Raw genomic sequence first — 26,528 nt, 5'->3', positions numbered from 1 at the left:
CAAAGGCTTGGTTTGAGAGATTCATGCAAGCTATTTTGAAGAATGGATATTCTTAGAGTTAAGCCGGCCACACTTTATTTACTCGGCGAGGTGATGGTACTATTACTGCACTAATTGTCTATGTTGATGACATTGTGGTGACTGGAGATGACATAGCTGAGATAGCTAGGCTAAAGACTTGGCCAAATAGTTTGAAATTAAAGACTTTGGACACTTGAAGTATTTCTTTGGCATTGAAGTGTCAAGGTCTAAGAAGGGGATAATTATATGTCAAAGGACATTTGTGTTGGACCTGTTGAAAGAAACAGGGATGTTAGGTAGCAAACCTGCAAATTCTCCTATTGAGCATAATCATAGACTGGGAGAAGATTGTGGTCCTTCCCTTGTTGATGCAGGGAAATACCAGAGGCTAGTGGGGAAGGTTATCTATCTGTCTTTGACTCGCGCAGACATTACCTATGCAATAGGAGTAGTGAGCCAATTTATGCATGCTCCAAAGAGGGGGCACTTGGATGCCGTGTACTGTATCCTTAGATACTTGAAGTCCTCTCCAGGGAAAGAACTAGGAAAATGCTATTTCTTCCCAAACTTTCCCCAACCTTTGGGGATTCAAATGGGGCTTTTCCAAATTCATTATTCACACATTCAAGGTCTCATAAGATGGTTCTAACTTAGATCTAGGTTAGATTTAAGGAATGGAAATCCATCTTACCTCCTTTGCTCAAGAACTCCTTTAAAACCCCAAAATCACTTCCAATCACCAATGCTCTTGCAACCGTGGATACCCTTCTTCAACTCCTTCAAAATCAACACATAAACCATCTATTAAACCTTAGATTCATCTTTTCAAGGGGGATTTACAAGACCTCAAGAAACCCTACCCAAATCAAGGGTTTTACTTGGGTATAGTGAAAGCTTAAGGAACCCAGCCTTTGCTCACCTCTAAACGTAGATCTAGCATTGGAGATCACTCTTCCGGTGTCGGAATGGGAAGATCAAGCCTCGGCGCCGCTGAAATCCATCTCTTCTCCTCTTCTTTCCCTTCTTTTCTCTCTCCTCTTTACTCTTCTCACCAACGTCTGAGTGTCATAAATGAGAAAAGAAAAAGGAAAATTTAAATGCTATTTATACTTCCTAAAATAACTAAGCAATCACATGGGTGGGTCACTCAGGTGGGTGGATGCACCCACCTGTCCGCCCACCTGAGGGCCAAAACTTGGCCAACAAGTGAGATTTTGATAGAGTTCGACTCTTGGCATGAATCTCACTCATGGCATAAGATATAATATATGTATGCGCTTTAAGATACAGCTACATACCTGCTTTATCCGTACATGGCCTTATGATAGGTGCATGTACACGGCTTGGGTACCCCCGTCTCTTCTGGCACTGGCTCGGACTTGTCGGGCCAGCCGGTGTTTAAGGTCACCCTTGCCATCATGGTCCATAAGGAACCCGCCTTAACTCTCTCCGGTTCGGGTCCTGCATAGTTAAACCGGGTCAACCGTGTAATCAGACCGGGTTTAAGAAGTAGGGTATTACAATTAGTCTGTGGCCTATAAGTGGTAGAGGGATGCCTTCTGATACCGAACTTTGCGCAAATCTTGTCAGTTTTTTCCCAGAAGTGGGAACCCTGATCCGATATCAATTCTTGAGGTACTCCATATCAGAAAATGATATTTTCTTGGATAAATTTGACTACCTTAGTAGACATGAGGACCGCAATGGCTACCAAGATGAACTTATGACCATTGGATACTTTGGGGTTAATCTTCCTAATGATATCGATGCCCCAAGTGGAGAATGGCCAAGGTGAACTAAGCGAATGCAACTCTATTGGCGGGATATGTATGATGTTGGCAAATATATGACATTTGTGGTATTTCTTGACAAAGCCCCACGCTTCTATAGTGTTCCAATAGTACTTTAGCCTGAGAATCTTCTTAGCTAACTTCTTGGCATTCATATGAGGTCCTCAACGGCCTTGATGAATTTCCTCCATGATTGTTGCTGCTTGCTCCTTATCTACACACAACAACTGTATTCCATCATAGGATCTCTTATATAACAATTCCTCTTGAAGAATAAATTGGGTGACATATCTCCTTAGAAATTTCTTTTCTTTGTCAGTTACTTCACTAGGGTATTTCCTTTCTCTGATGAAATCTACTATGTAAGCAAATCAAGACCATCCATCCACAGTGAGAAGGTTCACTGATTTCTAATAAATGGGCTTGCTTCTTTGTTCCACCAAGAATGGTCAGACCTTAGCCATAGAGTAGCATTCTACCATGGAAGCCAAGGTTGCAAGGGCATCAACAACCGTATTGTTATCTCTCTGGAAGTACTCAAACGAGATCTTCTCAAAGTGTTCAATCACCTCTTCTAGATGTTCTTGATACGGCTTCAACTTTTCATCTCTGGTCTTCCATTTTCCTTGTGTCTGACAAATGATAATGGATGAATCTCCATACATCTTGATCCTTTTCACTCCAATAGTTAGGGTCATTTCTAGTCCCAAAGCACAAGCTTCATATTCAGCAATGTTGTTGGTACAAGGGAAATTGAGGTGAAATAATGAAAGTAAATAAAGGCCGTCAGGAGTGACAAGCAATATTCCTATACCACACCTCTTTTGATTAGCCGCTCCATCAAAGCATAATTGCCATTCATTAGCTGTCTTCGTCTATTGCTGTGATCTCTTCATCGGGAAAGGCATCATCCAGGGCCCTTCCGTCTTTCGTGGGGTGTGCAGCCAAATGATTGGCTATAGCTTGCCCCTTGATAGACTTCTGAGTAACATAGGTAATGTCAAACTCTGATAGAAAAAGTAACCAACGGTCTAATAGCTTGCCCCTTGATAGACTTCTGAGTAACATAGGTAATGTCAAACTCTGATAGCAAAAGTAACCAACGGGCTATTCTTCCGGTTAGGGCCAGTTTCTCAAAGAGGTACTTGATTGGATCCATTCTGGAGATTAAACATACTAGATAAGCTACCATATAGTGTCGCAACCTTTTTGTTGCCCAAATCAATGTGGCACAAGATTTTTCCAAAGATGTGTACTGGATCTCATACTGCAGGAATTTCTTGCTAAGATAATATATGGCATGCTCTGCCCCCTTTTATGTTTCTTTTTGTACTAGCAATGATCTCATAGAATATTCTCCCACTGATAAGTACAATAGAAGTGGTTCTCCTTCCACCGGTGGTATCAATACTTGTGGGTTCATGAGGTATCCTTTGATCTTGTCAAAAGCTTGTTGGCATTGGTCATTCCATTTCGTGTACTGATCCTTCTTCAGTAGCTTGAAAATTTATCCACAGATTGTAGTCAACTGAGCTATGAATTTACTGATATACTGGATGTGACCCAAAAATCCTCGTATTTGCTTCTTAGTCCGAGGTGTGGGCATCTCCTGAATCGCTTTGATCTTGATAGGGTTGACTTCAATGCCTCTTTCACTCACAAAAAAACCGAACAACTTTTCTGCTGCTGCCCCAAATACAAACTTCTGAGGATTCAAATTTAGCTGATATTTCTTGATTCTTTCAAAGAATTGCCTTAGCGCGAGAATATGCCCCTGCCAATCTTTTAACTTTACTATCATGTCATCTACATAGACTGTCGCATATTTGTTCATCATGTCATGCAATATGGCCATGGTTTCTCTTTGATAAGTTACCTCGGCATACTGTTGCCCAAAAGGCATCACCTTGTGATAGTAGGTTCCCCATGGGGTGATGAAGGTTATCTTCTCACGATCCTTTGGGTGCATGCTTATTTGGTTGTACCTTGAGAATCCATCCATAAATGATAACTATGCATGTCCCGCTGTGTTGTCCACTAATACATCAATGTGGGGTAATGAGAATTGAGAAGTCATCTTTAGGGCTTATCTTATTAAGATCCCAGAAGTCCACACACATTCATACCTTGCCATCTTTCTTCAGCAATGGTACAATGTTGGCTAACCATTGGGGTTATTTTACCACTTGTAGAAATCTTGCATTCCACTGCTTCAAAACTTATTCTCTGATCTTCTCACTCCATTCTAGCCGCATTCTTTAGAGCTCTGCTTTATTGATTTTGCCCTAGGGTAGGTCGGCAATCGATATTGCATGATGTCGGATTGATACCAAGCATATCCTCATATGACCAAGCAAAGACCTCGACGAATTCCTTCAGAAGACTAATTATCTATTCTGCTTCTTCGTCGTCAAGGGTAGTGCCAATTTTTACCTTTCGAAGGCATTGGTCGGTTCCTAGATTAATAACCCGAGTATCCTCACGGATAGGTTGGGGTTTCTTTGGTTTGCATTGTTTTATTAACTCTTGATATTTATTAAGATCATCATCAGAAAAAGGAGGAAGTCATACTTAGAATCAGAAATTTCATTCATGAAAGGAGTAACCATAGTTGTCAAGGCGTCGCCTAGGCGACGCCTTGGCGTCCAGGCGGTTTGCCTGGGGCCTAGGCGACAGCCGCCTTGTTGCACTGCATGTCGCCTTCTGTTTCGGCACTTATTTATGCCAAATATCATTCAAGTAAATGTTTTTAATGTTTGTTATTTCATTTACTTAAGATATTATTCATAAATAAGCAAATACCCCCTATTTGAATCCAATAAAAATAGTTTAAAAATCAAATTCCAAAAGGATAAAAAGTCAACCCCCCAGTCCAAGAACAAAAACTGGATTTTGATTATAGGGACGATTTTCAACTTTTAAATGCTAGGGTTTTTCTCAATTATGAAAATTTTATAAATTCTATCATGTTAAAACATTGCTAAAAACCAAAAGTCCGGTAAAAAAATATTTTGTTTTGATATTCATAAAATTATTTTCATTCAGGCGATTTTAACAGTATTCGCGCACTTAAAAATAAGTTTGACTGAAGCATTACTTTATCATTGCAACTCAGATTTAAGTAATCTTAGACTTGTTTGAAAGCTGGTTTTATATTATAACTAATACAAAAAGTCTCATGTAAAAATAAAATCATTTGACCAGTCAAACTTATTATAGAATAAGAGCATTTCTCTAAATATTGATTTTTTATAACTTAATATGACTTAATGTTAATTTTTTATGGTTTGATGTGGCTAAATGTTGATTTTTAATGACTTGATGTGGCTTAATCTTGATTTTTTATGATACAAGGTATATATAACTTACTAAATAATGTTAGAAAATAGGAAAAATAAAAAATAACACTTGTTCGCCTAGTTCGCCCTAAGGCGGGCGCCTTCTCGCCTAAGCGCTTAGACAACCCTCTACCGCCTTGGTTCGCCTTGGCGCCGTGACAACTATGGGAGTAACAGACTTGAAATACACGGACTCTGGGCTCTCCTTGAGAGGAGAGGCCAACACAAAATCATAAACAATAGACTCAATTACAAACTTGATAATTGGCTTGATGCTTTTGTAAGTGGTATTCAGGTTGGTTGACTCGATAGCATGAGTAAACTTGAAGTCTTCTCTAATGCTAGTCCAATTTAGGAGCGGTTCAGTGGCTCGATGGATGAGGAGATGTGGCAAAGGGCCCTCCTCCCCTTCTGAGGAAGTCGCTGCTATTTCTTTAATGGTGCAATGGTTCTTCTGGATAGGTATCTGCTTCTTCACAAATACCAACTCATCAACCTTGTGCTCTCGGAAGCCGAACTTCCTAAGGGGTGAAGATTGGTGGAGATTGCTCAATCCTCTTTTTGTAAAATCTATTTTTTCAAGCCTATTGAGGGATGCCATCCCGGTGCCTCAGTCACATCTTTCACCACCTTCACGGACTTTCCCATTGCAGTTGATTTGGGCACAGTACATGTAAACCACCATTCTTTGTACTCTTCTTTGCTTTGCATATGCACTTCTTCCTCTGAAAGGATAAGGCTTGAGCTTATGTAGCTCTCAGAGGGAGCAAATGTAGCTTTTCAAATTAGTGGGAAGCTGTAGACTCCAGGTGAGCTTTATCTTCTTTTCCCACTCTCTTTTTAGGAGGACTCGAGGACTTGGTGCCTCTTTTGATTGGATTAATGTTGTAGCATTACTAGATGAAGACCCATTCTCAATCAGTGCAATTTTTGCTATCCCAGTGATGCAATTGTCTTGATCACTTTCTTTGACTAGCATTTGCTGTTGTTCTACCTCATGAGTTACCCAGTCAAACTCATCTTGAAAGAATACTTCAAATCCTGGCTACATCTTTCTGGTGGTTTCATCGAACCATGGCTCCTCATTTCCATAGAAAGGGAAATCCTCTCTTTCCCTTACAAAATATCCATTGAGAGTAGGGTAGTAAGAGAGGGAGATTTTTCTAGCCATCCTCAATACTTTTTTCCCCTTGGTGGTCGGAGGAATGTACCCAAGACCACTCTTTCATTTATTTACTACCAAACTAGGTTGCTTTGGTACTCCTTGATGATAATTCCCTAGTCCTATACTAGGAAAATATTGCATATTCTTTATCATCTAATTTACTGGCGGACTCCAGATGGCCTCATAGTTAGCCGACATTTCCTCCTTTGGAACTTCTTTGGCAATGGCTGCACAAGTTGTTTCTAATTCAAAACCACTTAGTTGAACTTCCTGGTCTTATTCTTCTGCATTACCTTTTCTTTATAAATAAACTTCATCTTTTGATGGAGGCTAGAGGACATTGCCTTTGCATGATGCAACCAAGGCCTTCCCAAGAGCATGTTGAAAGATGCCAGTATATCAATGACTTGGAAATCAATATCAAACTTCACCGGGACAATCTTTACAGTAAGGGTGAGGATGCCAAGGATTTTCCTCTCGGTATTGTCATATGCGAGTATGGTTTGGGTAGTCAGCCTCATTTCTTCCAAGTTGATGCCAATACTCTTTGTCGATCTCAAGGGCAGAACATTCAAGGAGGACTCGTTGTCAACGAGAACATGGGGAACCACCTTGTCAAGACATTCGACAGTGATGTGGAGAGCTCTGTTGTGCTGGGCTCCTTTGGGGAGCTCTGAATCTGAGAACATCAAGGATTGTACCGCATATGTTGCCCCTACTATGTGTGCAAGATGTGCCAGATTTATCTCAATTGGTACCTACACGTTGGTAAGAAACTTCAAGACTGTTTCACATTGTGTGGGGGATGCCATCAACAATCTCCAAATTGAGATATTAGCCAGGGACTTCTTGAGTTGAGCCAAGACTAGGTTCTCTGGTTCTTTCTTCAAGCTGCTAGTTCCTGCCTCATTAGCCCTTGACTGTTTTACTGCTAAGGCCTTGCCCTTGTAGACTCTTCCACTTTTGGACTCCATCACATTGATAAGTTTCTTCACAATGATCTCTGTGGGATAGCAATCTTCATCATCATTGTTTGTTATGGTAATTATCCCTACCATTGGACCATCTTCTTCCTCAGATTCCTCTTCACTACTTAGGGTAGGAGGTCGAGGTCCTCCATAAATGTCCATAGCCCTGGCTCGCACCTTCTTGACTACATTAGAAAGCTATGCAACTGCTATCTCTATCATTTCTGCAAGTGTGGAATGTCCCCCTGCTTTTTCAAGGAACATCAACTGCTCGGTGTAGTATTGTTCACTGGTGGCTACTTCGCCTAACAATTGATCAATCTCATCAGCCTCAAGTTTAATATCAATCAAACGATTATAGACATAAGCCATGTGCTCTACTATAGGGTTTGGTTCTCCTTCCAAAGTGATATCATATCCTTCACTATCTTCTGAATCAGATGCCGAATCTTCCCCTTCTTTGTGAATTGAAAGTGCCGACTAAATAGCATCTATGGGATCAACCATTGGGTCATCCTTGCCAATTGCATACACGGAATATCTTCCTGGATCCCTAGGTGAATAGTGCCCTAGTTCATCATCATCGTCATTGTGCCAAGGCCCCTAGTAATCATCCCAATCTTGATACTCATCATCATCTTGAGAGCTAGAGCCATCTCCATCATTATCTTTTTCATTGATTTCCCCCTTTCTTGATTCTTCATCCGATTCATCCTCTTCTGTGTCACTCCCTATATGGATCATGGAGGTGTACTCTTCAATCTATTCCCCTATAGCCAATGCGGTTACTACTCTAAGAAGATCATCTGTGACTTTCTTAATCATCTCTGGGACAATCACTTGAGGTTAGAATGCTACACAGATGCTGATTGGGCTGGATCTGTCTCTGATAGACTGTCTACATCAGGCTATTGCACATTTGTGGGTGGCAATTTGGTTGCATGGGGAAGCAAAAAACAACCTGTTGTGTCTAGGTCAAGTACAGAGGAAGAATTTACAGCAATGGCTCATGGTGTGTGTGAACTTATATGGCTGAGATGGTTGGTTTAAGAGTTGGGATTTGACACTAAAGGGCCTGTGCGACTCTATTGTGATAACAAGGCAGCTATAAACATTGCTCACAATCCGGTGCAACATAACAGGACAAAGCACATTGAAGTGGACTGGCACTTCATCAAGGAGAAGATGGATTCTGGTTACATTTGCACTCCTTTTGTGAAGGCAAATGATCAATTGGCAGACATTTTCACCAAAGGGCTCATTTGTCACCAGTTTAGTACCCTTATATGCAAGCTGGGAATGCATGTTATCTATTCTCTAGCTTGAGGGGGAGTGTTAGAGTTTGTGTAATAAAGGTACTTTAGGAACAAGTTTGTCATATTCTTGTCTCTTATTGTGTTTCCTATTTTTCCCTTTTACCTCCCTAGGGAGGTGTATGTAATTCCTTTCATATTGTTAGTGAAGTAATATATGTGGTAGAGAATATTCTCTCTATACACAACATTCCACCATTATCTTATCTTCTTCTCATCTTCTTCTCCAGTAAAGAGGAGTGATAGGATTCATATTGAAGGGGCTACAAAAGAGCTAGGGGCAGATCTAAAATGACCATGGGAGAAGTTGTGAGGAATGACATTCGCAGTTTAGGCCTTGTACCAAGTATGATCTCGGATAGAGCCTATTGGAGAGCATGGATCCATGTGGCCGACCCTATTTAGCTGAGATTCTCCTATCTTACTGGGATGTTTTCTCTCTCCGCTTACTTTGCTATTTTCATCTTTCACCTCTCACATTTCATATTGATTTTTTCATCGTTCATCTGTCATTGTTATTAATATGTTTGTATCCATTTAGCCGACCTCATTAAGTTAGGATAAGGCTCAATTTGTTGTTGTTGTTGTGGTGAATAGTACCCATGAAATGTGATTTGGTCATTTTCTTAGTTTCCTTTTTGCGTTTCTTTATTAAGTAGTCAAGAGTCAAATCTATTCTCTAGGATGGTCTTTTATTTTTATATTTATGGTTTCTTAGTGTGACATAAAAAACTCCAAAAATCAAAGCGATCAACCTGTGAGGGGTTCTTGGAAAAAAAAATCCCGAAAAGTAGGGTTTTGCCAAAAAATTAGGGTTTTGGAAAGAAAAAGGAAAATCTAATATTCCACACCAAACGAACATGATCAGTCCTTAAAAAGTATTCATAATGATGATTTACATGGTTTAAGTTTTCTATCGATACCATCGAAATTTCCCATATTTCCACCGTATCCTAGGACTCCGATACCAAATACATATGACTTTTAAAGTCACTAGTTTCGACTAGTATCAACCAAAATTCCAGGTCGAAATGTGGGAATTTTCGAGTGGACTAATGGGTTAGCCTTTATAAAACCTTCTCAAATGGGAAGCCAAGCGTTCTTATTTCAAATTTTCGACCCTCTCCCCTTATTTTTTTCTCTATGAAGTGGGAAACTTGGGAAAACACTCAAGATTTTTCCCTTGTGCCATCAAATCTTCATTCTAAGCTTGGATCTTGCACAGTCATACCAAATATACCTAAAGAAGGGAGTTTAGACCAAAAAGGTAAATCCCATCTTCACCAAACCTTGTGTGCCATCCTTCGAGAGCACCAGTTCATTTGGATATGGTGGTGGGTATGGACAATATGGTGGATCTTCTACTTCATTTGGACATAAGGGTAGTTCAGGGGGTGGGTTATCTTTTGTTGACAATATCTTTGGGTATCCATCCCAACCTTGTTTACATTCACATCCTATCACCATGACTGAGTCATACCTTAGGTTGGGATACGTAGTTGATGTTGATGATACATCTTATAGATGGGCAGTGACGGACTACCAAAACAATTGGGCCCAAAACATGTCATGGGACTCATATGTGCATTCAGAGTAGCGGCTACGACATCTGCAGTGGTATGCAGCTCGTGGACTGGAACCACTTAGACACTGTACTTGGAATTGGCTGTTGAGTGTTGAGTGTTGAGTGTTGAGACTAGAGACTTAAGAGATAACTCACAATTATGTAATATTATTATTTATTTTGGATCCTTTACATTATGTTTTGTTTGTTTTAAACTTTTAATAATGTATTTCACATTTTTAGTTAGTAACTTATATATGTACTTATGTAGTATAGTTTCAGTCAACGAATCAACGTACATTAGCAAACTTTGGTCAACACCACAAGTATGACTTTAGGTGTTTTCTCCATGAAACTAATTATGTGAATGGGTTAGAAATGTCTAAAATCGGCCGTACAAAAAATCAGGAAAAAAAAAAAAAACATATTTGGGGGTCAAAACCAAAGTTTCCACCAAACCAGAAAAATTTTCCTGGTTTCCTCGAAATTTCCCAGATTTCCACCGAAATTTCGGTCTTCCCAAGGATCGGAACCAGGTCAAAACCCGATATTTTGAACCTTCATTTACTAGAGGAGAGGAATAACCAGCATCATTAATCAAAACCCATACAGTGTTGAAACCCTACACGTAGGTAAAAAATAGTAAACCTAGCATGCAATGAGTTAACTTCAGATAAAAACCTTCCTCCAATAACTTAAGTAACAATAATGAAGGAACCCTGTTGTGCATGTTTAAGAAACTAGGGTTCTAACAGATAGAAAACTGCATAGGTGGGCTATACACCAAAAGGTAGGGAAAAACCCTTACCACACTCAGAACAGGAATCAAGAAGGAATCTCAGGTACAGAAATCAATGCTCTGATACCATGTGACAATAACAGAACCTGAATCAGTACCTGGTCATGAGAAAGAAAGCAGAGAAGAGAGTAGAAGATGAGAGAAGCGAAGAGAACACAGCCCACAGTTTGAGTGGTGAGCAGAATTCTCAAACTGTGGGGTGGGGGATCTGTTCATATTAATAATCAAAGCAAGTTACAACCAAAGACTGGGTCCACCAGCTGTGCTCTAACATTAATTAGCTATATTGATCCTTGAAGCTAGCTCCTTCTATGTCCTGGCTCATCACTATCAGGCTTCAGATGAAATGTTAGGCTTTTGATCAATGACCCATTTGTTGCATGTATGCCTTTGATATTAAGTGCTAATTCTGGCTAAAGTGGAGAAAGGTCTATTTTTCTCATTGTTTTGGGTAAACTTTTTTGAATTTTTGTGACATCTTTTTTGGATAAATATTGTTTGAATTTTCCAAGTTTCTGGTGTAAATTTCAACACTATAGTTGATGGTGGGTTTTGGTCTTCATGTGTATTTTTATAATTTTAACTGCAAATTTGCGGACTCTTTCTCCTGCTTTCAGTGGGAGCTGAAGAATTCTCAATTCATCTTGCTTTCACATTATATTTTTCACAGTATGGGAAGATTGGAAGACAGCAATCTTCTAGGATAAATTGGATCTTATTTCAAAGATTATTGAATTTGCTTTTAGCTGTCTTTTGTTGGGCTTCAGATCTTTTGAAGTTTAGAGGGATCATAATCTCTTTTTTCTAATATAATATTAAGAAAATTCTATTATATTAGTAGAAAAGTTTTCTAAAAAATATTAATGAAATTAATATAAACAATAAATATATTAATATAATAATAGCGTATTTTATTATATAAATCGTTCATATTAAATTCTATCTATTATAAATAATAATTTATATATTCTGAATAGAAAATTAGATCTATTTCTTTATATTTTATCTATGTTATTATATTTTTATAATATAAATAAATAAATAGATATAGAAATATTTTGACAAATTTCTAACAAATCCTATCCTATTTCGGTCGGATCCAATTATTTATTTTTATTTTTTCACATCAATGGGGTGGGACTACATCGTTTGTTGTTGTATACTGCCTATAGGTGATCATTGCGTGTTTGAGATTTTAAAATGTAACCGCAAGCGTACGGATCAGTGTAGCTACGAGTCGAACACAGGGAGAGCAACCACTTTATTTATTTTTTTCTTTTAATAATGCGAAAGTGAACTGATTAATGGTTGTGATCTAATTTTAATTATCGTCCTAAATATATGTATCTAAAATAACGTCCTAACCATTCGTCATCTAAGAATTTAAAGACGCAAGCCGAGCAATTAAAATTAAATAAATAAATTACTGAAAGTAAGCAACCCACACAATTCAAAAAAACAATAAAGGAAAAAAATGCTGAAATAAAAATAAAGTAAAAGAAAGGGGATAAAGCTAGAGAGACTCACAAGTAGGTTTCTCTACTTAGCCCAAGGGATGCATCATACTATGAGCTTCTCTACTTGACCAGAGAGTCACTCTTACAAGGGTTACTCTACTTGGCTTTAGGGAAAGGGAGACAATTAAAAAAAAACAATAAATTGATGGTTCTATGGCTAGGAGGGGCAAATCCAACACATACACTAGCCATGAACCTTGGGGGAAAGGGAAAGCAATAATATAACAACTGAAATTAAAATCCTAAATTACGAAAGAAAGGGTAGTCAGAAGAGGGAATGAGAGGGGGGAGAGAAGAATACGGAAGGAGCCTACTTACTTGAACTTCAACCCTTGAACTGAAAACTTGATCGATTTGAGATACTACTAGTAATAAAAACCAGATCTGGAATAAACCAAATCTGAAATTTCTAGTACTAGAGAAAACAAATCTGAAGAAAAAAAAAATTGAACTTGAAAGACATGCTTCATAGCTTGTTCTTGTCACCTAGAACTAAGCCTAGAACTAGAACTTGAAAATTACAACTTGAATTGCTTAAACAATAAAAATAAAAGACTGAATCAAAAACAAAAGTGCTTGCATTAATTGAATAAAAAGAACTTACAAAAGTGTTTAAATCATAAACCTAGAACTCGAGCTAGAGAGAGAGATAGAGCAACTAAAAAAAAACCCTAGAAGAAGAATGAATTGCCTCCTCCCCTTGTGTTAATTCTATTATATAGAGAATGGGGGAGGGAAGCTAAAGATTTTAGCTTCTAAAAAAAAAGATTTTCTTTTTTATCTTGTTGATGAGGTGGAGGAGAGAGAAGATAGAGAATTGTAGGAAGTAGGGAATCTCCAATGATTTTGCTTCATTTTTCCTTTTCTTTTTTCTCTCTTCTTCAAACGTGGGCAGCATCTTGGACGATTTTTTTAATTATTTTTTTATTTTTTTCCCTTTCCTATTTTTCTCTTTATTTCCTTATTTCTCTCTCCTTAAGAAACCCTTTGGCCGACCTCTTTGGAGTGATGAGTAGGAAAGAGAAAATCTTCTAAAATAAAAACCTCAGCAAAATGGCAGTTAAGAGGTTCGAACTTGAAACCTCCTAATAAGCAAGGGATTTTGCACACCACAACTCACCAACTACATTAGGTAGTTGTTGTTACCAAAAATGAATCTTCAATCACTTAAGGATGTGGTCCATCGATTATTGTTGGCATTTATAATATTCCTTATACCCTTGGAACAACTGCAGATGGGCTGGTTCTGCATCTCGGTTCAGTTCTGATCCATTATTCTTTTCGGTTATTTTTTTTCTGACCCGAAAAGAATAATCACTTGTAAGGTTGACCAAACGAATGTGTACTTGCAATTGAACACGTCCATCTTCCTCAGAATTTCGTCCTCTTCGCAACCATTGAAAATTGGAGATATAAATAGTCCTTGCAAAAAGAGAGTAAAACCCAAGGTAGCTCCATTCTAAATATGTAAAATGCATGTTTTACTACCCTAGATTTCACACATAAATGCGCTCATCATTACGCTACCTTCCTAATAAATTTGCTTTGCCTAAAAGAAATCGTTGAACCTGAATATTTTGTTTCATTATTGCTGCTAAAATTTGATTTGACATTCTTACTTGTTTCTTATTATTTGTCCATATTTATATATGTGGTTTCATTATCAAATTTGAAGGTTGAAAGTCAGGAAGTGAAGATTTAACCTTTTAATTACAAGTATCACAGTTTCTTGTTCTTTCAGTGCTTGGTTTTATCTAATGCTGAATTTAATTCCAGGGCAACAAATAAAGGCATTTGTTGAAGCTGTGGAGCAGTATTCTCAATTAGGACTGGTTTGATGAATATCAAGAATGGTCTTTGATGTTTAAGGAGGCAAAAACTGCTGTGGTTGATAGGGAGGTAAGAGTTGATCAATTATGAAGATCCTTTGATTAAGGCTACTTCTGGACAATTAATGATAAATACACTAAATGCCATTCTACCATTTCCTTTTGCAGTGGAGACTGGCTGAGGTATGCCAAAGGTTAGAGTGCGACCTTGAAATCCTCGGGATTACTGCAATTGAGGACCGTTTACAGGTGAATGCATTTTCTTCTGTGTCATATAAGTGAATGACTACTATGCAATTTTCATTATTGAATAGCATAATTTTATGGCAGTGATGTTTTTGGTCAGAAGAAGCACCTAGACATTGTTATGTTTGTAAAAGGTTTTTGATCTTTCTATTTTGATTTCTAGGACGGAGTTCCAGAGACGATTGAGACACTTAGGAAGGCAGGAATCAACTTTTGGATGCTGACGGGAGATAAGCAGAACACAGCCATCCAAGTCGCATTTTCGTGCAATTTAATTTCCCCAGGTACCATCAAAATCTATTTTCTTCTATTTCATCTTTTCTCCTGTGTGCAAAATGAGCAACTGCATGATCTTCCTTTTAGAATTGGAGACAAAACATTGTTGCAAATGAATAGTATCTGGTTCGATAATCATGGTGAAGAAAACAAGTGGAAAAAGGAAAAAGTGTTTGAAGAAAGCTAGACAGAGAACCTACAGCACAAACATGGAATTTAGAGCAAGTCCTAATGTAGCTTCTAGGATTTTTATAGAGCCTGTCTGAGTTGGGCAAGACTAGGCAAACCATTTAAGGCTAGCATGTATAGCAGAATCTGATGTGGTCCAGCTAATCATTCCCATTTTATGAGGTTCAGACAGCCTATCAGACAAGCCCATTAATTTTTGTCTAGCTAGCTGATTGATAAAGCCTATCAACCCATGACATATTTCAGAGTTCTAGAGCTGAATCTAGAAGCGCACAAGTGTTGGGCTGATGTGGTCCAGCTAATCATTCCCATTTTTTGAGGTTCAGACAGCCTATCGGACAAGCCCATTAATCCTTGTCTAGCTAGCTGATTGATAAAGCCTATCAACCCATGACATATTTCAGAGTTCTAGAGCTGAATCTAGAAGCGCACAAGTGTTGGAAGCACACTGATAAACCAGGTTCACTTAGAAGACCATAGGACAAAATTTTCAGATTTAGGAGAATCTTATGAACTACATAATAAGGCACGGTATTCACTGATTTTCTGGTTGAGGAAAGAGGGTTAACAGGTTTATAAATTGTGTAAAAATATTTAGGATCAGAGATCTAATGATAGATGAAAGCCAACTTGCTTAAATTTCAAGCTAAGTTTAGAAATGTGAAAATATTTGATGTAAGGTTGGTTCACACTAGGCAAATCAACCCCAATAATAACAACTCCGACCCAAGTATCAGATCTGGTTTCAGATCTCAGACCCAAAGAAAACCTCACAGAGAAGGATTAGGGCTTAAATCGAGGTCACAAAGTTTAAGGGACTTAGAAGCTTCACACCTGATCAAAAGAGGGTCTAAAATAGACCTGAATAACCCCCAAAGAGATCCCCAATCAACGCTGTAGCAGTGCAGCACTACAGAAACAGAACCCTTGGCTGAACTAGGGTTTCAGCAGAACATGGGAGAAAAACTTGCAGCCCACTATTGGCTGCCCAGATGGTGCAGCAAGGCTGGTTGAGTGTCCCCCCTGGTGTGGCCTACAAACCCCTGAAAGGGTTTTGAAATTTGACTTTCAGGTGAGGAGATCTGGGCAGGGGCGATCCACCCTCAAAACCCTGACACCTTGAGATCGATCTGGTCTGGTTTGGCTGCTTTTGATCCTCATTTCTACCTGGTGGAGGCTTCAATTATTGTTCTAATAACATTCAATCACTCACTCACAGCAGTAGGAAAAAAAAAAAAAAATGGTGGGTTGAAAAGGGGGAAGAAGAGTTAGGACATGGGCATCCCACCCCTCAAGGTTTAGGCATCTCACCTTTCATAGTCTTAGGCATCTCATCTCTTAGATAAATAAAAGCTCTCTTCCCATGACTGAATACTCAAATTTCATTAATCAGTAACTTGTCCTTCTTACAATCGATGGAGCCTCTTACATAGGCTTACAAAACTGTCTTCTAAATTAGGAAACTAAAGCTGGAATTAAATCTTCTAAATTGACTTACTAACTTGTTAACCAAGAAAGAACAATTTAGAAGCTAACAACTGGTAACAAAAAGGAAACTAACTTGACAATTGAAATAGGAAACTACTCCTAGGCTATATGCTGTAGTTTGATGGCTGCTGGAACTCCTCCCTTAAAGCTTCTTTCTTCAACAATAAGGGACAGATGAAGGTCTTCTAGAAGCTCCTTTTGAAGACAAAATTGGAGACCAAAACACTGCTGCTCGATGGGAAGATAAACTACTGCTCTCCCATTTGAAAATCAGAAGCATCATCCAGCAATAAACAATCAGAATAATGAAATCGATTTGAAGAACAGATGATGGGTACGGCTCTTTCAGACCCTTGTTGTTTGAATTTCGGGCAGAGCAAGTGGACCTAGCTTGGCTCTAGATGTAAAATGTGCATATTCCATGAGGACCCCGAGAATTGACTACACGAAGGAAGGCGCTTTAAGAGATTGGGGCGGAGGGAGATGGGATATGCTTGGAGCAAAATCCCTCCGCCACAATAATTTCTATTGTAGCTCAATAGAACCAAGAGTACAAAAGAATAATAGGAAGAATGAGGAGTAATAAAGGAGTGAACGCACTTGGTTGCAGGAGATAACTAGAACAAGAAAAAAGAGAACACCCATTTGGTCAGGTTTTATAATCAGTCTCATGCACCAGCAGTTACTAGAAATTCAAATTTCTTTTCATAAAATTCAACTGAATTGATAGGGAAACATTACATATATTTAGAGTCTAAAAGATCAGTGTTGACCTACATAAGGACTTCTAATCACAATTGTTAACTGAGTAATTTTTTTTTTCTCTTGATGTGTTAGAAGAATTGAATAAAATATTTGAAAACTAAACTGAAGTCAAAACTACTCTAGCTCCAGCCTTAGAAGACTCCTACATTGACTACTAGGATTGTGGATTATATTGGTTAACCAACATGTTTAACAAGATTATGAACACAAGGAAGATGACAGATGAATGGAGGAGAAGCATTGTAGTTCCGATCTACAAAAATAAAGGAGATATTCAGAGCTGCAATAACTACAGATGCATAAAACTAATGAGTCATACTATGTAACTATGGGAGAAGGTTATTGAAGCTCATCTGAGAAGAGCGGTGAACCAATTTGGCTTTATGCTAGGTAGATCCACAAAAAAATCTATTTACCTATTGAGGAGGCTCATGGAAAGATATAGAGATAGCAAGAAGGATCTCTATATGATCTTTATTGACCTCAAAAAATCCTATGATAGAGTTCCTAGAGATTTAATCCAGCATGTTCTTGTGAAGAGAGGGTTGTCGAGTAAATATGTGGATGTAATTAAAGATGTGTATAAGGGCATGGTGACTAGTGTGAGATCTTTTGGGAGGTCAAGGCAAGTAATTCCCAACTACGATTGTGTTACATCAGGGAACAACCTTAAGCCCTTATTTGTTTGTGCACTTATCATGGATGATTTAACCAAGAGCATTCTAGACGATGTCCATGGTGTATGCTCTTCGTCGATGATATTGTTTTGGTGGATGAGACAAAAGCTGGGATTGACTCTATGTTGGAGCTATGGAGATCAAACTTAGAAACAAGAGGTTTTAAGATTAGTAGATCAGGATTTAGCATTATTTAACCTAGTTATGAGGTCAAAATTTTCTTCAACTAGGGACCATCACACCTCCTCTGATGGCCTGATTCCGGTGTGCCCTCTTGCTGCTGGCCATGCCCTCCTTCCTTCCCTTCCTTCTCCCTTCTCCCTTCTCCCGTTCCTTCTCCCCCACTCTCCCCTCCCCCTCCGGCCTCCCTCCCTGCATCCAAAACTTGGTCCTCTTGCTTAAACCCTTTTTCCTCCACCTCCAAAGATGACCTCTCTCTGCATTTCATCCTTCCCTCCCTTCTCGGTGACAAACGAATCGGCAGGTACTTGGCAGCATCCTTCTCCTCTGAAATCTCCAAATGGAGATTTTGTTTAGTTGGCCACTTCCTTGGCAATCGACCACCCTTCCCTATTGTTAAAAGCTCCCTCACTAAGTAATGAAAACCTAATGGACTTCTGAACACTTACCTCCTTGACAATGGCGTCTTTTTATTCATTCAACTTTGCAATGAGAATGATATGCTCAAAGCTATTGAAGGCGGCCCTTGGCATGTGGGCAACAAACCTATTTTCCTTTGGCTCTGGAATCAGTTTATGCAACTTCATAAGATAGATTACTGCTCCATACCCTTATGCATCACCCTCCCTAATATCCCTCTCCACTTGTTAATCTGGTGTGAAAAAGGATTAAACATCATTGGTTCCATTATGGGTAAACCACTCTTCACAGGCATCATAACAAGGAGAATGCAAAGACTTACGCCTGAATTTGAGTCGAAGTTTCCGTTGAAGTGCCACCGCCTGCCTCTGTCATTGTCATGGACGATGAAGGGGCAGCCTTTCACCAACAAATTATATACGACTGGATTCCACCACTTTGTACCAATTGCAAAATCTTTGGACACCCATCTTCGAGTTGCAACACACGCCCCTTTGGCTCTAGAAGATATGATGTCCCTCCCTTCCATGGCTGTCCTCTCTCCTCCCGCCTTACACTTCTCCACATCCCTTCACACAACAACCACCCATAACCAAACCACACATCCATCCACCACCGCCTCTACTTATCAACATCCTCCTCTACCACAATCGCCTCTCCCTTTAACCATACCACCCCCTGCAAACCATTGTTTCCATTTCTCATCGCCATCCAAGCCGTGGACGGAGGAGAAGTAGACACCACCAGTGAAATTCAAAATTAGCTGTTGCCCCCTCTGCCATTGGATGCTCACGTTGTCCGCTGTACAATCGCTCTGCCTACCATTCTAGGCCCCCTAGCCCTGACGAAGCTACCCCTGCCATCCCCAGTTGCCTGTCACTGTTGCCTCCACCTCTTGTTGCCCTGGTCATGAATCCTTTGTCTCTTCCCCTCCTTTTGGCAATGTCTCTAATATCTTGCCTTTTAAGGCACCTATCGACTCTGGCCTCCCCCTTCTCAGCCTTCATGTCTTCCCGCTTCTGCCTCTCCCTTCTCATACTTTTACAAAATTACCCCTCACCTCTTCGACTTACCCAATGGCCCATCTCCTTCCCCTAATATGTCCAAACCATTGCTCCTCTAAGCTTGCCCCTCCCTCTTCCTTCTTGTAGGCCCATTACCTCAGCTCCCTTTTCATCTAGGCCCACTGCTCACATTCCCTACTGTGGCCCATCTTATCTTTTCATTCCTTTTTTAACTCGGCCCTTCCTGGCCCATCTGATAACCATCTCCACTCAACCCTTCTCTGCTCGACGATCCCTTGAGGGTTTCCCCCTCCCGCTTCCTGCCTCATCCTGGCCTCTATTAACCCTACCCCCTGCACTTCCCTCTCGGCCACCACCCTATGTTCTCAAGGCACTTGCCCTCCTTGCTTTGAGCCTTCTCTCCCTCCTCTGCTCCTCCAGCAGAGGCATATAGCTGGATCCTATCCGCACTCACTCTCTATCCCTGCCTTGCCTCTCCTCAATGAGGCTCCCCCGCCTGTCCTGCTCTTCTTCGGGAAATCGAATTCACTCCGTCGCTGCCTCGTCTCACCTTATTGAAGCTCCCCGCCTTGCCCTGCTCTTCCAGTAGAGGCAAAGCCTTGCCACGACAGCATCAACCTGCGTTACTGCCACATCTCCTGCAAATCAGCCTTCCTACGTCCTGGGGACATGACTCCGCTTGTCTGTTCCAGAACTGTGCCAATATCCCAGCCGGCTCGGTCTTCTTCAACCCCTCTCATTCTCGCCCCCAAGGGAAATCCTCCCCTGTCCTGTGAGCTGAGCGGGGTAGGGCTATACAGTGCCTACCACAACTCTCACTATTGGACTCTTTGACCCCATTCGCTGCCACACTTTGTTGACCACTCTCCCATCTCTCTCGGCAGGTGTGACCACCCATCTCACTCCCTTCCCTCCCCCCCCTCGACACACCCGTCTCCCCTCCCGTCATCAGCTATCGCCGACGGCATCGCAGCCAGCCTGCTAGGGCACCCCTGCCCCCCTTAGCTCCCCCGAGGCTACCTTGCTTTTCCCCTCCCTCCCCCCATGAATTGCTGGACCATCTGGAATGTCCAGAGTCTCAATTCCCTGGCCAAAGAAGCCAAAATCCGTTCTTGCATCAAGTCCTCCAAGTCTATCCTTTGTTGTCTCCTTGGGACTCTTGTGCCTGAAGCTAATGTTGCATGCATCGCTTCATCTATCGCCCCTTCTTGGTCCTTCCTTTCGAACTACTCCTCCAGCCCCAGTAGTATAATCTGGATCCTATGGAATCCCTCTAAAATCCACATTTCTATTCTCTCTTCCTTCCAATTCATCCCTCTCTCTCGGATCGTTCAAATGGTATCCCTCTCTTCTTCATTGCTATCTACGGGCTTAGCAGAGTTCCCGATCGCTCCCCTCTCTGGGATGATCTCCGCCTCCTCGGCAACCAAGTCAACTCCCATCCTTGGGACTAGGGAGGTGACTTTACAGTGGTCCGCCATTCCCATAAGAAATGTGTGGGCACGGGCATTGATCCCTCTTCGATTGATGCCTTCAACTTCTACATCGAGGACTGCAGCTTAGATGACCTCCGTTGGTTAGGCATTAAGCTCTCTTGGCACAACAAACGTTCCAGTTCCAATCATATTGCTTGTAAGCTTGATCGTGTCCTTGTTAGTGAGGCGTGGCTCTCATCCTTTCCCACGTCCCAGAATTTCCTAGTATCTCTGACCACAATCCCATCTCTCTCCTAATTCACTTTCTTGTCTCCTTTGGCCCCAAGTCATTCAAGTTCTTCGATATGTGGACACTCCACTTAGGCTTCCTCCCCATAGTCTCATCCACTTGGAGGAAACCGGTCCATTTGTCCTCTCCCCTAATTGCCTTTGCCCTTAAGCTAAAAAATGTCAAAGCTGACCTCAAAATCTGGAAACACTCCACCTTTGGAGTCATTGATGCACGAGTTTCTGCTTGGAAGGACCACCTCGCTTCTAACTAAAGTATCGGTATCGGTCGTCATATCGGTCGGTCAAAATTAAGATACGTATCGAGAGGGTATCGTATCGTATCGGAGATATGCTAAAGATATGCACATAAATGGATAGAAAACACTTTTTTATACACTTTGGCATAAAAAATGGTTAAAAAAAGCTATATATAACATGTATTATGCATAAACAGTAAATTGAGAGTATCACAATAAGAATCTAAGGTTTATAGTTGTCCTATAAATGTAAAATCCTTGTTCCCAACCTTGATTTCCACTTTAGTTAGAGAGAAAAATGATTGGCAGCAATTTTGGAACAAAAACACCTAAAAAAATTGTGTTTTTATGAGAAATTACCTATCTTGGCCATTTTATGATCGTATCAGTGTGTATCGGTCGATACATACCGATACACACCGACACATATCGATACGTACCGAAACGTACATTTCATTTCTATTTTGAATTTTCCATAGAGTATCGGTGTGTATCGTATCGTATCGTATCGGTGGTGTATCAGTGCGTATCGGTGGTGTATCGTAAGATACGTATCGATACAAAAGGGTTTTTAAAATTCCATGTATCATATTGGTCCGTATTGTATCGGTAAGGACCGGATACGTATCGGCCGATATGGTATGATACGGGCCGATACTTTAAACCCTGCTCGCTTCAATCCAGTCCCGCCTTCAGTCTGATCTTCATAATTCCTCCCTGGATTTGGAAGAGAAAGAGTCCTCCCTTTAGCTCACTTCTTGCTCGCTCAAGAAGAGAGTTTTCTCAAAACAGAAATCTCGCATTAAATGGCTTAATCTTGGAGACTTTAACTTTTCCTACTTCCATAAATCCATCAAATCTAGATCCAACTCTAATTCCATCCTTCTGTTTCAGGCTAGATAAAGTTCCACTCTTAGTGCCCCTGAGGCAATCAAGGCTGAAGCCATTTCCTTCTTCCAAGATATCTTCCATCCCCTTCCCTCTCCCCCCACCCTTCTCCTCCTTTCTCCTTAACAAATTCATCCCCTCGCTCCAGTCCATCCCCTTCGGCCAGGAAATCCATTATGCCATCCATTCCCATAAGCCTAACAAAGCCTCCGTCCCGGATAGCTTCAACATGCGATTTTTATCCTCTTGCTGGGATATCATTGGCGATGACCTCGCCAAAGCTATCAAAAGCTTCTTCTTTAACCCTTCCCCAATCAACTTCATTAACCACACTTTTCTCTGCCTCATCCCTAAGGTTGAGGGTGCTTCTTTTATGATGGATTTCAGACCAATCTCCCTCTGCAATCTCTTCTACTCTCTTGCCAGTGCCAACCAAACGAATTTTATAGCTAGTAGGAGCATAACTGACAACATAGTCCTTTGGCATGAGATTGTCAAAGGCTTTGATAGGAAATTCCACTCCCCTTCTGCTCTTCTTAAGATTGACATCCGCAAAGCCTTTGACACCATCAAATGGGATTTCATCACCCAAGTGCTCATGGCCACGTCCTTTCCCCCTCCTCTGTTCACTGGATCTATTGCTGTATCACCTCTCCCAAGTTCTCGATCCTCATAAATGGCTCCCCCACTGGTTATTTCCCCTCCTCTGTTGGCATCCGCCAATGTTGTCCCTTTCCCCTCTTTTGTCTAGCCCTTGAGGTCCTTTTGAGATCTATCCAAATCCAAACTGACAACCTCATCTCCCCCATCCCTAAATGTAAAGCCTCCAGTCTCTACCACTTTGCTTTCACTGACGATCTTATGATATTCTCTAAAGCAGATGAGACTTCCATTCAAACCATTATGTCCTCCCTTTGCCGCTTTGAATCTCTCTCTGGCCTCTGTATCAACCTGCTAAATCCCACCGTTTCCTTACTGGAGTCTCTAACTCTAGCAAAGCCCATCTCTTCGAGTTAACTGGCTTCTACCTTAGCTCTTTGCCTGTCAAATACCTTGGCCTACCCCTCATCTCCTTCAAGCTCTCTGCCCACCATTGCACTCCCATGCTTAGTCAAATTCATAAGAGACTCCAACCGTGGAAAGGCAATCTCCTCTCCTATGCGGGTCACTTGGTCCTCATCCAATCAGTCATCCAATCCTCCTATATTTACTGGTCAGGAGTATTCTGGCTTCCCAAAACCACCATAAAAAATAAGGAATCCCTCTTTTACTCTTTCTTGTGGAGAGGTTCTGACTCCCCCAAATTTGTCCACCCCCTCCGCTGGTCCTCTGTTTGCCTCCCCAAGTTGGAAGGCGGCCTCGCCCTAAGAAGAATCAAAGATGCCAACTCCGCTGCCATCCTTAAGCTGGTCTAGAAGCTTATTCCAAAAAACCAAGCATTTGGGTTAACTGGGTCTACTTCAACCTCCTTCATAGAGACTCCCCCCTATGGATCACCACTTGTAAACCCGATTCCTCTTGGGTCTGGAGCAAGATTCTTCTTTCTAGGCCCCTTGCCATTTCTGACATCTGCACTAACATCGGTAATGAGACCACCTCCTTTTGGCTTGACTACTGGCACCCTGCCGGTGTCCTCAACTCAATCATGGGGAATTGCCTAGTCTATTCCTTCGGTATTCAACTCTCCCTCTCTTGATCCCATTTGACATTCTCTCTCCTCCCTTACTGCCCGCTCCTCTAGAGCTAATCAAATCATCTGGACCCCATCCTCCTCGAACATCTTCTCCTTTTCCTTAGCCTCGAACCTCATCAGGTTCCCTTCCCCCCACGTGCCTTGGCATAATTTCTGGTTCAAAGCCCACATCCCGCGCCACAACTTCACTGTTTGGAGAGCCCTCTCCAACTGCCTTCCCACCCAAGCCTTCCTCATATCCCGCCACATCCCTGTCCCCACCCGCCTGTTGCCTTTGCTGGCTTTGCTGGAATAGCCATGAAGACATTGACCACCTATTCTTCGAATGTCCTTTCTCCTCCCGCATCTGGAAGCTAGTCATTTCCAAATGCTGGCCTACCCAGAGAACCCCCTCCCCCTGTTGAGAGAATGGCTTTGGATTGATATGACCTTTTCGGGTTATTCCATTTGCGACACCGCCGGGAAACTTGCTTTTGGAGCAGCCATCAACCATATTTGGATGGAATGCAACCTTTGTAGATGGACTTCAAAATCCAAATTTTTTGAGTTGATTTAGAAGACCATCTACGTTGATGTCTCATCCAAAATAGGTTCTCTTCCCCTTCGTCTAGTCATTGACACCCCAAGGAATAGGCTTTCTGTTTTCTCCTGTGGTCTCCCCTTGTTAATTCTGGATCCCCTTTGCCCCATAGGGCTGTATCCCTTCCCTTGACTTTGTATATCCCTCCCCCTTTTTTCCCCTTATTAATTTATTGATTCATAAAAAACAAAGAAAGATTAGTAGATCAAATGTGGAGTATATGATGTGTAACTGTAAACACACTATGATGGATAAGGATATGGTGAAAATCGAGGAAAAAGAGTTATCGTTAAGTGACTATTTTAGACATCTGGGGTTAAGTATCAATAAAGAAGGCGATATAGAGGATGATGTTTCATAGAGAATTAAAGTGGATGGATTAAGTGGAGAGGTGTGACCGGACTGTTGTGTGACCGAATGAGACGGATTGTTGGGCAGTTAAGTAGTGTCATATAGAGAAGCTATGTGTCGCAAAGATGAGGATGTTAAGATGGATGTGCAGAAAATCTAGGAAGGATAAATATGGAATGAACATCTTATAGTTGATTTGGGAGTTGCCCCAATAAATAACAAGCTTTAGGAAAGTCATTTGAGGTGGTATGGTCAGGTTCAACGGAGGCCAGGGGATGCCCCAGTAAAGAGGAGTGATCAGATTCCAATTAAAGGAGCTAAAAGAACTAGGAGCACGCCTAAAATGACACTATAGGAGAAGTTGTGAGGAGTGACATGCATATTCTAAGTCTTTTCCTAAGGATGACTTTAAATAGAGCCGATTGGAAGGCAAGGATTCATGTAGCCTACCTATTCAGCTGAGATTTGCCTTACTTGCTGGTGTTGTGCTTTTTTTCTTTTACTTTCATTTCTCCATTTTGCCTTTTGCACGGATCCATGCAGCCAACCCCATTAAGTTGGGATAAGGTTGAGTTTGTTGGTGGTGTTGAAGTTTGTGCTGCACTTATTGAAAGAGACATGAATGTTGGATTGCAAACCAGCAAACTGTTCTATTGAACAAAATCACAAGCTTGGAGAAGACTGTGGTTCACCCCTTATTGATGTAGGGAAATACTAAAGACTAGTTGGGAAGCTGATGTACCTTTCTTTGACTCGCCCATACATCATTTATGCAGTTGGGGTAGTGAGCCAGTTTATGTATGCCCCCAAGAGTGGGCACTTGAATGTTGTATACCGCATCCTTAGGTACTTGAAGTCCACCCTAGAGAAAGGAGTATTGTATGCTAGGCACAACCATTGAGGATATAGGATTACACTGATGCTGATTGGGCTGGTTCTGTTTCAGACAGACGATCTACATTAGGCTATTGTACATTTGTGGGTTGTAACCTAATCACATGGCGGAGCAAAACTGCCTGTGGTGGCTCGATCTAGTGTAAAAGCAGGTTTTAGGACTATGGTTCATAGAGTTTGTGAACTCCTATGGTCGAAAAGGTTGGTTCAAGAGTTGGGGTTTGATATTGAGGAATCTATGAAACTTTTTTGTGATACCAAAGCTGCTATAAGTATCGCCCACAACCCTATGCAACATGACAGGACAAAACATATTGACGTGGACAGACATTTCATTAAAGCGAGAATTGACTCTGGCTACATATGCATTCCTTTCGTGAGAAATGGTGATCAATTGCCCGACATCTTTACCAAAGGACTTATTCCTCACCAGTTTAGTACCCTTTTATGCAAGTTGAGAATGTACAACATTTACTCTCCAGCTTCAGGGGGATTCTTAGAGTTAATAAGGGTACTTTAGGCACATGCCCATTATATTGTAATTTGTTGTAATGTGTTTTTATCTTTTACCTTTTACCTCCATTGGCTG

At 41.0% G+C, this 26,528-nt stretch overlaps 1 protein-coding gene across 1 annotated transcript in view; it reads left to right on the top strand.

The window, feature by feature from the left end:
* Positions 1 to 26,528, top strand: part of LOC122070223 (phospholipid-transporting ATPase 2-like) — a 123,328-nt gene that overhangs the window by 39,479 nt on the left and 57,321 nt on the right. The window contains 4 exon segments of the mRNA XM_042634349.1: positions 14,252 to 14,306; positions 14,308 to 14,374; positions 14,473 to 14,553; positions 14,714 to 14,834. Coding sequence (XP_042490283.1) covers positions 14,252 to 14,306; positions 14,308 to 14,374; positions 14,473 to 14,553; positions 14,714 to 14,834 — 324 coding nt within the window.

The sequence above is a fragment of the Macadamia integrifolia genome, unplaced genomic scaffold (assembly GCF_013358625.1).
Source record: "Macadamia integrifolia cultivar HAES 741 unplaced genomic scaffold, SCU_Mint_v3 scaffold86, whole genome shotgun sequence".
In the NCBI taxonomy this organism is placed as follows: domain Eukaryota; kingdom Viridiplantae; phylum Streptophyta; class Magnoliopsida; order Proteales; family Proteaceae; genus Macadamia; species Macadamia integrifolia.
The sequence above is the reverse complement of the archived record's forward strand: the minus strand, read 5'-3'. Positions and strand labels throughout refer to the sequence as shown.